This window comes from Scyliorhinus torazame, chromosome 27 (assembly GCF_047496885.1).
Source record: "Scyliorhinus torazame isolate Kashiwa2021f chromosome 27, sScyTor2.1, whole genome shotgun sequence".
Lineage (NCBI taxonomy): Eukaryota > Metazoa > Chordata > Chondrichthyes > Carcharhiniformes > Scyliorhinidae > Scyliorhinus > Scyliorhinus torazame.
In genome coordinates, this window is record NC_092733.1 from 8,182,230 (window position 1) to 8,194,526 (window position 12,297).

General features: G+C 49.4%; 1 protein-coding gene across 1 annotated transcript in view; it reads right to left on the reverse strand.

The window, feature by feature from the left end:
• Positions 1–3,783: 3,783 nt before the first annotated feature.
• Positions 3,784–12,297, reverse strand: part of man2b1 (mannosidase, alpha, class 2B, member 1) — a 91,424-nt gene continuing 82,910 nt past the window's right edge. Inside the window, exons 19-24 of the mRNA XM_072490882.1 lie at positions 12,003–12,090; positions 11,367–11,447; positions 10,432–10,668; positions 9,447–9,596; positions 7,415–7,517; positions 3,784–4,868 (exon numbers count right to left, since the gene is read on the reverse strand). Coding sequence (XP_072346983.1) covers positions 4,759–4,868; positions 7,415–7,517; positions 9,447–9,596; positions 10,432–10,668; positions 11,367–11,447; positions 12,003–12,090 — 769 coding nt within the window. The 3' untranslated portion in view covers positions 3,784–4,758. The remainder of the gene's footprint in view (positions 4,869–7,414; positions 7,518–9,446; positions 9,597–10,431; positions 10,669–11,366; positions 11,448–12,002; positions 12,091–12,297) is intronic.

The window sequence follows — 12,297 nt, forward strand, 5'->3', positions numbered from 1 at the left end:
GGTCGAGCCAACAAAAACCTAAGTCAGGGGAACCACCGCGGGCAACAATTGCGAAACTTCATAAGTTTCAAGACCAGGAAGGGGTTCTGGACTTGGCGAGGAGCAAGTAGTCGTGCAAGTGGGAAGGACACACAATCCGCATATACCAGGACATTGGGGTCGTCCGGGCCAAGCGCCGGGCAACGTTTAATGGGGCCAGAACCGCACTGTTGAAGAGTAAAGTGCGCTTCGGCATGTTGTACCCGGCAAGGCTATGGATCACATTCAAGGACAAAGAATATTTCAACAGGCTGGAGGCAGCAAATTAGTTAATTCAGAAGAACAGCCTCGGGAAGAAGCAGTGAGGGAGACCAAGGAGAATGTGGACTCACGTGAAACAAGAGGGGAAGGGGTTAAGTATACACCGGGTGGAAAACAAAAGGAAACGTTTTTCCAAACTAGCGAGCAGGCTAGTGCATGGAAAGAAAGGACGGGGTGGGGGTGGGGGGTAGGGCATTCTTCCCGAAAGGGGTACTCGAAGGTGAAACAGTTCCTCGATGCGCTGGGCATACCTGTTGTGGGGGAGGAGGCACCGCTAGGACTAGGAGAGATCAGGGAATGCATTAATTCCATACAGTCAGGGAAGACACCAGGACTGGATGGGTTCCTGGTGGACTTCTAGAGGTTTGCGTCAGCACTGGCCCCACACTGCGGGAAGGTGTTCGATGACTCGCTGTCGAGCAGGGGGCGGGTCCGGCGACCCTCACTGGCACAGGCCTCTATCTCACTGATCACCCCCAAAAAGACAAAGACCCGACAGTGTGGGTCAGACAGACCCATCTCGCTCCTGAACACTAACGCCAAAGTCCTGGCGAAAGCTCTGGCGAAGCGACTGGAGAGCCACTTGTCAGAAGTGACCGCGGAAAATCAGACCGGGTTTGACAAGGGCAGACAGCTAACAGCGCACATCAGAAGCCTGCTGAACGTGATTATGACCCCACCCAGGGAGGAGACATCAGAAGTGATCGTCTCCCTGGATGCTGAAAAGGCCTTCGCCAGAGTCGAATGGAGGTATCTCACGGAGGTGCTGGAACGGTTTAGGTAGGGACCAGGGTGAAAGAACTGCACAGCGCTTCCATGGCGAGCGTACGGACAAACACCAGCAGCTCCGAGTATTCCCAGCTGCACAGAGGCACGAGGCAGGAATGCCCGCTGTCCCCGCTGCTGTTCGTCCTGGCAATTGAGCGACTGGCCATCGCTCTTAGATCAGCGAAGGGGTGGCAGTCAGAGAGGAGACAGGGAGCACAGAGTCTCTCATTGCGAATAATTTCCTCTACATCTCAAACCCCCTAGCCAGCATAGGAAGATAACAGAACTCCTCAGGGAGGTTGGGGTCGTCTTGGGATACAAATAAATCTTCCGGGGGGTGGGGGGGGGACTTGCCCAGCCTGATGGAGGATGTGAAGAGAGACTTACGGAGATGGGAGTCACTCCCACTCTCCCTGACGGGAAGAGCACAGGTGGGGAAGGACTTCTGTATTGGGACGTCCCTTCAGGCACTAGCCACCGCCCCCACTCCCATTCCCATTCCCTCCAGCCAAATACTCTAACCAGGTGGTAGTAGCCACATTAAGGACCTGGAACCAGCTCAGACACCAATTCAAACTCTGTTGCGGCCCCCATCTGCAGAAACCTTACGTCCCGGCGAAAATAGACGGAACTTACAGAGCGTGGAGAAATGGCAAAGTGGGGGGGTGCTGACCGTAAGGCACCCCTGGGGGAACTAGCACAAAAGCTTCAACTCCCAAAAGGGAACAAGATCAGATACCTGCAGCTATGGGACTTCCTACACAAGGAGACCAAAGCGTTCCCCCACATACCCAGATACATCCTACTGGACAGACTATTAGCTCAGGGTGAACTAGGAGACGGTAAATGTGCCGATATATATGGATGACTGTTCAAAGAGGTAAGGGCCCCGCTGGACGATAGAGGAGAAAAATGGGAGGGAAGATGTGGGCATGGAGATAGGGGGAGGACCTCTGATCGAAGCACTGCACAGGGTGAACGCCACCTCCTCGTTCACAGGGCTGAGCCTACACAGCTAAAGGTGGTGCTCAGGGCCTACCTGACCAGGATGCGCATGAGCGGGTCCTTCCCAGAGGCGGAGGATAAATGAAAGCGGTGCCAGGGAGGGTCCGGGTCACCACCCCCACATGTTCTGGTCCTGACCCAAGCTTATCGGGTTCTGGACCACCTTTTTTGAGGCCATGTCCAAAGTGGTGAGGGTGAAAATGGAGTCATGCCCTTTAGTGGCAGTCTTCGGGATACCGGAGTATCCGGAGCTCTTTATGGGGACAGGGGCTGATGCCCCGGCCTTTGCCTCCCTGATTGCCCGGCAGAGACTCCTGCTCGGATGGAGGTTGGCAGCGCCGCCCAGGGCCTCAGATGGCTCTCCAACCTAGTGGAGTTCCTAAAACTAGAAAAAACGAAATTCGCCATCGAGGGGGTCAGAGGAAGGGTTCCACCACAGATGGAAACAATTCACCAGCCTCCGGAGACCTGTTTGTGTCCAGCGACTAAGGAGGGGGAAGGGGATGAACTGCCATGGGGGGGGGGGGGGGGGGGGGCGGGGAGGAGGGAATAGCTGGGGGGATGGGGGTGAACCCCCACATCACAGAAACAAGGTGAAGTCTTCATAATGCACCCGGGGCACAGGTGCCCTCAAAGGGAAACACAGCAATCCCGTTATACAGAGGGGGTGACAGCCGTGCCAGGTCTCATCCCCTGGGGTGTGGTACTCGGTGGATATCCATCGCAGGTTATAACGGGCCAGCTCTTTACCACACTGGGTCCAGTGGTGTATAGACCATTCTTCCTTTTGTTCTTTGGTATGTTCTGACACAATGTAAATTTTAATCACGTTTTGGGTATGTGCAGTGAAATGGTATAATTTATTTATAACTTCTGCTACGATTGTGTGTGTAATTGAATTATATGTTTAATGGATTTGCCTGTCATAAATGAAATACTTCAATAAAAACATTTAAAACAAGAAATGGAGATTGGACCCTGGTGGAACTGTATAAAAATCACCTCACAGCACCGAGGAACCGAGTTCGATCCCGGCCCCGGGTCACTGTCCATGTGGAGTTTGCACATTCTCCCCGTGGCTGCGTGGGTCTCACCCCCACAACCCAAAGATGTGCAGGGTAGGTGGATTGGACACACTAAATTGTCCCTGAATTGGTAAAGAAATTGGGTACTCTAAATTTATAAAAAAGAAAAAAAGAGAGCAGTTCCTGATTGCCTCTATTTTCCCCCCTCTCTACTTTACAATTCTGTGCAGTTGGAAAATGAAGAATAGGTACTGTCTCACGTGCAAGGCTGTTGGTTAAATTTGTCACTTTTGATACAAGTTTTTTCTCCCCCCTTTCTTCAGGCCGAGATCTCCTTTCAGAGAAAGAAATTGAACCGGTTTATACTCCATTACTGGGCGGCACGGTGGCACAGTGGTTAGCACTGCTGCCTCACGGCGCCGAGGTCCCAGGTTCGGTCCCGGCTCTGGGTCACTGTCCGTGTGGAGTTTGCACATTCTCCCCGTGTCTGCATGGGTCTCACCCCCACAACCCAAAGATGTGCAGGGTAGGTGAATTGGCCACGCTAAATTGCCCCTTAATTGGAAAAAGAGAATTGGGTACTCTAAATTTATTATTTTTTTAAAAAATATATTTTTTTTTAAAAGAGAAAATAAAATAAATTCATACTCCCGTTACTAACCCTCACTGGATGCCAGCCCCTGTGTTTGTTGCATTAAAGTAGATGAGTTTTATTTTGCTCCAATTACATTTTGGCTCACTTTCTTATAAAAAGTAGCAGAGATTGAGGAGTTTTACATCACACACAAGTGTAGACAGCCTGCAAAGTTTCACAAATACTGATTGCATTGGACATTCAATAAGTAACCCGAAATCTATTTTTCACAATCTTTGACATTAATACATGAATATTAATAAAGTAGTCACATTATCATGGAAACTCATTGCACATCTGCCCCAGTCCCTCGTTACGTATCTGAATCTTTGGCCTCAGAATCTGATGGACAATGCGGCTGCTGGACCTCGCTCAGCTGGATCGGGCATTTTTAGCAAGGGTTCATCCCGGAGAGCACGATGTCTGTGTTCCTGAAGACAGTTGTTTCTCTAAGTTGTCATTTTCCCAGTTACAGCATTGTTTCCTGGCCACACTATGGCCCAGGTCAAGAAATATTGAATCTGTTAACCTGCCCCTAACACAAAACTAATAAAATTCTTCCAGAGGTTTAACCTGCCAGCTTCGTGTGGTGTGAGGGGTAGATTGGCTTAGAACAGAACCAATACTTCATCTGATCGTCCCTGCCCTTTATTTGGCCATTGCAACTGTGTGATTGAGGATGGGAATGGGGAGAGAACTCTATTCTATTCTGAAATCCAGGCAATTGCCTTACCCGTTTTGTTACTGGAACAGTGACTGCTTGCAGATCTGCTGCCGATCGCAGCCTAACCCACAGATGAAGATTCAATGGCGAAGGAACCCCCCAAAAGGGCCAGGCACTTGTGAAGACGGAATGAAAAGCGGGAATTGTCACATTAAAAGGCAACATCTGGTAAATGTCGGCTGAATCAAACCTGTCAATGACACCATCCCCGTGTAAAAACAACAGATTGGGCTGGTGCGGAAAGTCCTTGTGTTAATTGTCTGGCTCATGTCCGTGTTCCTGGTTATTCCCAGCGTGGATGGTTACTGGTGCCGAATGTGAATACGGAACGTGCGGATCTCCATGGGATTGAGGACCACCATGTGCTTGGAGGTATCTTTATGCCTGGAGGCTGTCTTGACGCTGTGAAGTTCTGAAAGGGCAGAAAATAGCATCAACTTTATTGGAAATGGGTGAAAGTTAACTTTTTATAGACATTCCTCAATCCGCTACTTTAGCCGCCTCTTCAAAAAAAACATGGATTCTGGTTCATCAGGCATGAGCAAATTCCTGCTGGTTTCCGACATCAGCTGAGCATTTTCACGCAGTTCAGCCACCTTATCCTCAATTATGGATCCTAATTTCCTGGTGGCGGATGTTAGGAAAACTGGGCGATAACTGGTTGCTGTACCTGCTTTTCATACATATTGTGTGATTTCGAGAAGGAATTAGATATAGCTCTTGGGGCTAAATTGATCAAGGGTTATGGGAGGGGAAGGCAGGATCAGGGTATTGAACTTGATGATCAATCATGATCATAATGAATGTCGGAGCAGGTTCGAAGGGCCGAATGGCCTCCTCCTGCTTCTATTTTCTATATATGTTTTGTGCAGCACGGTAGCACAGTGGGTAGCACTGTTGCTTCACAGCTCCAGGGTCCCAGGTTCGATTCCCGGCTTGGGTCACTGTCTGTGTGGAGTTTGCACGTTCTCCCCGTGTCTGCGTGGGTTTCCTCCCACAAGTTCCGAAAGACGTACTTGTTAAGTGAATTGGACATTCTGAATTCTTAAAGTGTGAGGTGATTCATTTTGGAAGGAGTAACAGGAAGACAGAGTACTGGGCTAATGGTAAGATTCTTGGCAGTGTGGATGAGCAGAGAGATCTCGGTGTCCATGTACATAGATCCCTGAAAGTTGCCACCCAGGTTGAGAGGGTTGTTAAGAAGGCGTACAGTGTGTTAGCTTTTATTGGTAGAGGGATTGAGTTTCGGAGCCATGAGGTCATGTTGCAGCTGTACAAAACTCTGGTGCGGCCGCATTTGGAGTATTGCGTGCAATTCTGGTCGCCGTATTATAGGAAGGATGTGGGAGCATTGGAAAGGGTGCAGAGGAGATTTACCAGAATGTCGCCTGGTATGGAGGGAAGATCTTATGAGGAAAGGCTGAGGGACTTGAGGCTGTTTTCGTTAGAGAGAAGACGGTTAAGAGGTGACTTAATTCAGGCATACAAGATGATCAGAGGATTGGATAGGGTGGACAGTGAGAGCCTGTTTCCTCGAATGTTGATGTCTAGCACGAGGGGACATAGCTTTAAATTGAGGGGCGATAGATATAGGACAGATGTCAGAGATAGGTTCTTTACTCAGAGAGTAGTAAGGGCGTGGAATGCCCTGCCTGCAACAGTAGTGGACTTGCCAACACTAAGGACATTCAAATGGTCATTGGATAGACATATGGACGATAAGGGAATAGTGTAGATGGGCTTTCGAGTGGTTTCACAGGTCGGCGCAACATCGAGGGCCGAAGGGCCTGTACTGCGCTGTAATGTTCTATGCTCTATCTGTACCCGAACAGGCGGCGGAATATGGCGACTAGGGGATTTTAACTTCATTGCAGTGTTGATGTATGCCTACTTGTGACAATAAAGATTATTATGTTTCTATATTGGAGTGATATCTGCAATGTTCTTAATTTCCATCAGGTTTTACAGGAAGTATCTCCTCACATCCCATCTGTCTCATCTTCCCTTTTCAGGAAACCTTTCTATCCACTTTTCTCTCATGCACTCGTCTAGTTTCCTTTTGAAAGTATCTACGCTATTTCCCTGAACCACCTCCTTTTGCTATTCGATTTTCTCCTTTCGCTATTAGATTTATTAGTAACTATTTATCCCAAACATCCAACCCCTTCATAATCTGGCACCTTTTAAGTCTTTTCTAAAGAAAAATGTCACATGCAGTGTTCTGGCCTTGCGTCCAGTGGCTTGGGGATGCTCAGGCTGGAAACCTGTCATCCTCGGCCAGGCACAGGAGTAGCTACTGTGCGATTTGATGCGGAATAAAGGTCCCTCTCCTCATCCCAACCTCACAAACACTCCAAACACCACGGTGACGTTTCCCCATGGCATCCGTCCTGACCAAAGGCAAGGGGCGTGCTCCGTCAGCAAAGGCTAACGAGCTACACGTTGGTCTCACTACCTCCGTGTGGTCAAATAACCTCTCGCCCCATTCAACCTTCAAAATCATTTGTGTTAGTTATAAACACTTTCTTAATTCCTGTATGATTTATCTCCTGGACACTCCTTGCAGCAACGCCCAGGAAATTAATCTTTAATTCCAGGACGCTTTTGGAGGGTCTGTGACCCCAAAAAGAGTGGGTTTCCTTTCGGACTCCAATTGTTGATCATTTGTCTGGGTATAAATAAGTTGGTGGGCACCAATGGGGGGAGGGCTTGTGCTGATGCCCCGTTGATACCTGTTGCCTAGGACCAGGTGTGGAAGGTTTGCTGCGTGTGACTGGCAGTGGAATGAAGTAGCACAGTTTGGGGGTGGGGAAGAGATTGGCACCAGCACTGTGAAGCGTTCTGCATGTGTGGCGGGGGCTGTTTTCAGGGCAGCACCGATCAGTGAAGCTGCTATTCCCTTGGGGCTGGGTTAAGCAGCGGGAGGGGCAGGATTTAAGGAGAGGATGCAGGACCAACCTTGCACAGTTTTCCAGGTCAGTCTGGACACGTCGTCCTTCCGCTGGTTGAAACCCAGAGACATTTCCTCGACGGACGTGATCTCAAAGGCAGAAAATAGATTCTGGGAAGGAGAAATGGATACATCAGAGGTAAAGGAACAATAGAGCACAGGAACGTCGGCCCGCCAAGCCTGTACTGGTCATGGTACCACTCTTGGGCAAAGCCCTCGGCACTTCTGTGTGCCGCATCCCTCTATACCCATCCTACCCACGTAAAAAGCTATTCTTGCACAGAACAAGATCTTTGTCTCTCCCTGCGTTCCCTGTAGGCCCTGGTCACCCTCTTCAGCATCCTGCAATCTAAGGTTTTCCTCCTCGCTATCATACTGATCATCCCCCCCCCCCCACATTCACATCCAGATCATTCATGTACACTACAAACAGCCAGGGACCCAGCACCGACCCCTGCGGAACACCACCGGACACAGGCTTCCAGTTACAAAATCAACCTTCGACCCTCGCCTTTGGGTTCCAGCCACTAAGCCAAATTTCCCTGGATCCCATGGTCCCATAATCCTTCTTTATCTGGAGGAATAACATCTGATCTTCCGGTGAGGCACGCTACAGCCTTCCGGTCTCAACATCCAATTCAACAACTTCAGATGATCAGCTCTACCCCACCTCCACCCATTTGTTCTCATCCCATTTCATTTCTTTCTCTCTCGTTTTTATCTATATTCACCACCCCCCCCCCAACCCAACCTCCCATCCCCCCCAACTTATCCACCTTTCCTTACTCTTTCTCCCCTTCCCCTCCCCCCACATTTCCATCTGTAAAAGTTTACCCTCTGATGTTAGTTTCTCTGCAGTTTGGCCTTTCAAATCTTTCGTCCTCTCTGGGGACTGCCATTAGCGCTTTTTCCCCTTGGTTTCTGTGGCCATTAGCACCCGGTTTCCCTGGGTTTCTGTGGCTATCTTTCATTCTCACTCCACAGTATAAATATTTCCCATTTTCTCTGTCTTTAGCTTTGACAAAGGGTCATCTGGACTCAGAGGTTATCATAGAATTTACAGTGCAGAAGGAGGCCATTCGGCCCATCGAGTCTGCACCGGCTCTTGGAAAGAGCACCTACCCAAGGTCAACACCTCCACCCGATCCCCATAACCCAGTAACCCCACCCAACACTAAGGGCAATTTTGGACACTAAGGGCAATTTATCGTGGCCAGTCCACCGAACCTGCACGTCTTTGGACTGTGGGAGGAAACCCACACAGACACGAGGAGAACGTGCAGACTCCGCACAGACAGTGACCCAAGCCGGAATCGAACCTGGGACCCTGGTGCTGTGACGCAATTGTGCGATCCACAATGCTACCGTGCTGCCCACCTCGAAACGTTAGCTCTTTCCTCTCCCTACAGATGCTAAGATTTTCCAGTATTTTATTTTTGGGACCCTTCTTTATCAGTCTCCCGTGGCGAATCTTGTCAAGAGCTTTACTGAAGTCCATGTAGACTACATCAACCGCACTACCCTCATCTGGTATCTGGGCCTTTGTCCAAACTTGTTGTTACATGGACCCTTGCTGCTAACTGCCCATTACGCTAGTTAGCGGAGAGTGAACTCCAGAGTAGGGATCAAATCTGAGCCCCTGCGGCTGTGTGGCAGGCACAGGACCATACAGGGTGGAGGTTACATTAAAGATCAGGCCTGTCCGAGATAGGCCACACTCCACATAGCTGCCACATAGTGCGTACCTTCCCTTCCGTCCCCAACACAGTTTGGTGCCCGGTTTCCCCCAATACACACGTGACTCATGTCCTCACCCCCCTCCTGGCTCTCACAGCCAGGTTAAGGTCAGGTACAGGACAGGCGTAGTGGACAGCTCGCTGTGTTACCCCGATAGGCTCTCATTTTCATTCCCAGCCAACAGAAGTTTAGAGCCTCCTGGTTTCAGTACAATAAGAGCCCCCAGGCTCTTCGACAGAGAAACGGCTCTCCGTCCTCGATTTTGCCTCGAAGCCGCCACTCAGACGAGAGAAATGAACCTACAGTCAGATCCACGGTGACGGGCTTCGAGTAGACGCTGCTCTCCCCCAATTCAAACTGGTGTTCCAGCCGTATCAGGAAGGAATGGGAATCCCACTGAGCCAGTGTTAGGAGGTGGAGGTTGTGAGGTAGCTCCTCCTTCAAGGCCGAGAACTGGAAACATTCAGGAAACAAGCAAAGGCCAAGTGACTAATGGAGAAAATAATTCAACTGGATCATCTAGAAATGTATAACACACAAGCCCAATCCACACGATTTCATCTCCCCTGATCAATGTCCCATATTCCTTCCTCCCTCGCAATTACCTCGCTCCCCCTTAAATATTTTTTAAACAATTTGTGATACCGAATTCCACATTTTCTCCAACACTCTCTGGGTGAAGAGGTTTCCCCGGAATTCCTTGTTGGATTTATCAGTAACTACCTTATATTTTTGGCTCCTCATGAGTGGAAACATTTTCTCAACATTAACCCACTAAAGTCTGTTCAATAATCTTAAATCCTCTCCATCAGATCAGCCCTTCAGCCTTCTCTTTTTAAGAGATTCCTGCTTATTTTCCCGATTGAACATAGAACATAGAACATAGAAAATACAGCACAGAACAGGCCCTTCGGCCCACGATGTTGTGCCGAACCTTTGTCCTAGATTAATCATAGATTATCATTGAATTTACAGTGCAGAAGGAGGCCATTCGGCCCTTTGAGTCTGCACCGGCTTTTGGAAAGAGCACCCTACCCAAACTCAACACCAAGGGCAATTTGGACATTAAGGGCAATTTATCATTGGCCAATTCACCTAACCTGCACATCTTTGGATTGTGGGAGGAAACCCACGCAGACACGGGTTACAGAATGTAGAATGATAAATGTGACACGCCAGAGGATTAATCAAAATATATGTGGCTGAGAAACTAGTGATCGATCAGTATCTCTCCCATGGTGTTGCCAATGTGCGGTGTGGGAAGGACATTGCCCTCAAACTGAATTACCTCAGAAACGTGGTTCAGATGCGAACTGTAGGGTGTTCCTGCGCCCTCGGCCATAATGGTCCACGGAGCCATGTACTCTGCTTGTGCCTGCAGTCTGTGGAGCTCAGCAGAGTCATCGACTGTTTCAAGGAAGACGAGGTGCTTCCCTCGCACTATCAACCCTTTGCCATCGTAACCGGGCTCCGACAAGGCCTCCCCGACACCTCTGTTGTCATCGTACAGAAGTCTTCGGTGAACCTGTTATGATTAATGCAGGATTTCAGTGACGGGACTGTGACGGTCAATCAGAGGCTGCTCACTCGAACCCCACTCGTCTTTCATGGGGACAGACTAACAGGGTATCAATCTTCTTCGGTTCTCTGCCTGAAGGCGGGTCTGAAATCTCTACCATGGGGTGGAGCAGGGAGCCAGAACCCGAATCTACCCCTGCTGGAACGGGGATGGATCCCTGTGTTGCTCGCACCAATCTGATCCACACTGGCTGTCCAAACAACTGAGCCAACCAACCAACACCTCTCCCCGCATCCCCAGGAGTGGGAGTAGCTGTGGCCACAGGCATGTTTCCATGCATTTTGTAATCTGGAAGCTATGGATAATGGAGGCTCCAACTTTCTTTCCCATCACGTGGTGGACCAGGAATCTCTCCCGCTCTTAGCGCCTGCTGTTGGTGTTGGAAGGATTTTCAGGTTTGAACACTCACTCCTTGGCCATTGAGTCCTGGAGAAGGTCTCGAACCCAGAGTTTCTGTCTCAGAGAGGGACATTGCCCACTGCGTCACCACTCCCTTCCTACAAATGATCAATAATGTTACCCAATTCCGCAGAGATTGAGGCATTTACAACCAGAACCATTGCTCTCAATCCCACCTTTAACTGTCAGGTTTTTTATTATTGCCAATCTCCCCCTCCATTTCCCCAAACAGAGAAGAGATTTACCATGAGCTCGAGTGAACCATCCTTGATACTGCTTCCTCCCTGTGAACGGTCGGTCAGTACAGTCAGCTGAATCTTGCCGTCCTGAAATCAAGAACGGTACCATTAATCCAGACGTCCTAGTAGCTTTGCTGGCGAACCATGCAGAGTCGCCCTCAGCCATCTACACCAGTAACGTTTTAGCTCCCAAATCCAGCACAGGCCAGCTGCTGAGCTAGCTGGACAGAGTGCTGGCCCTTGCAATGCCTCCCCTTTTGGTCACTTGTCCAGTGAATCTGCCAGCTGCAGTTGTGCGCACGGTCTGAGTGACGGCAGAATTAAGAGTTGGATATGATGCATCCAGTGGTGGAACAGTCAATCAATGGTGACATCTCGAGGTCGGGTAAGGTAAAGTCGCCATAGTCCCAGGTGACCATAGGCTGCTTTCCCCATTGAAGGGGGGGGGGAAAGAGCTAACTGGTGGTGGGTTTGACCCGAGGGTCACCACACCTCAGATTGAGAAGGCAGGGCCTTCATGAATAACCTCACACACCGACGTACTGCCGGAAAACGCTCTGGGACTGAGGTGCGGGGAGATGTGGCGGCGGATTATTCCGTGGGAGGGTACGGATTTAATGTCGAAATAAAACAAGGTTTTACCTTGATATAAATACGGCTGTTCACAGGGTAGTAGTTCCCAGCGACCGGCTCCGTTTGGCTGAGGTTCCACGTAGGTCGATAATTCCTCCTTGAATGGAATGCAGTACAGTGCATGACGATTAGAAAATAAACTTTCCCAAAGAGAACCTACAATTAGATACCACAAAACTTCATAAATGTACTTGATTTGCTGTAAAGCGCTTTGGGACGTCCTGAGGTTACGAACAACGTGATTTAAATGTGATTTTAGTGAATGGGTTTTGCCCGGAAGCTGCTGATTTGTCTATAGAACACG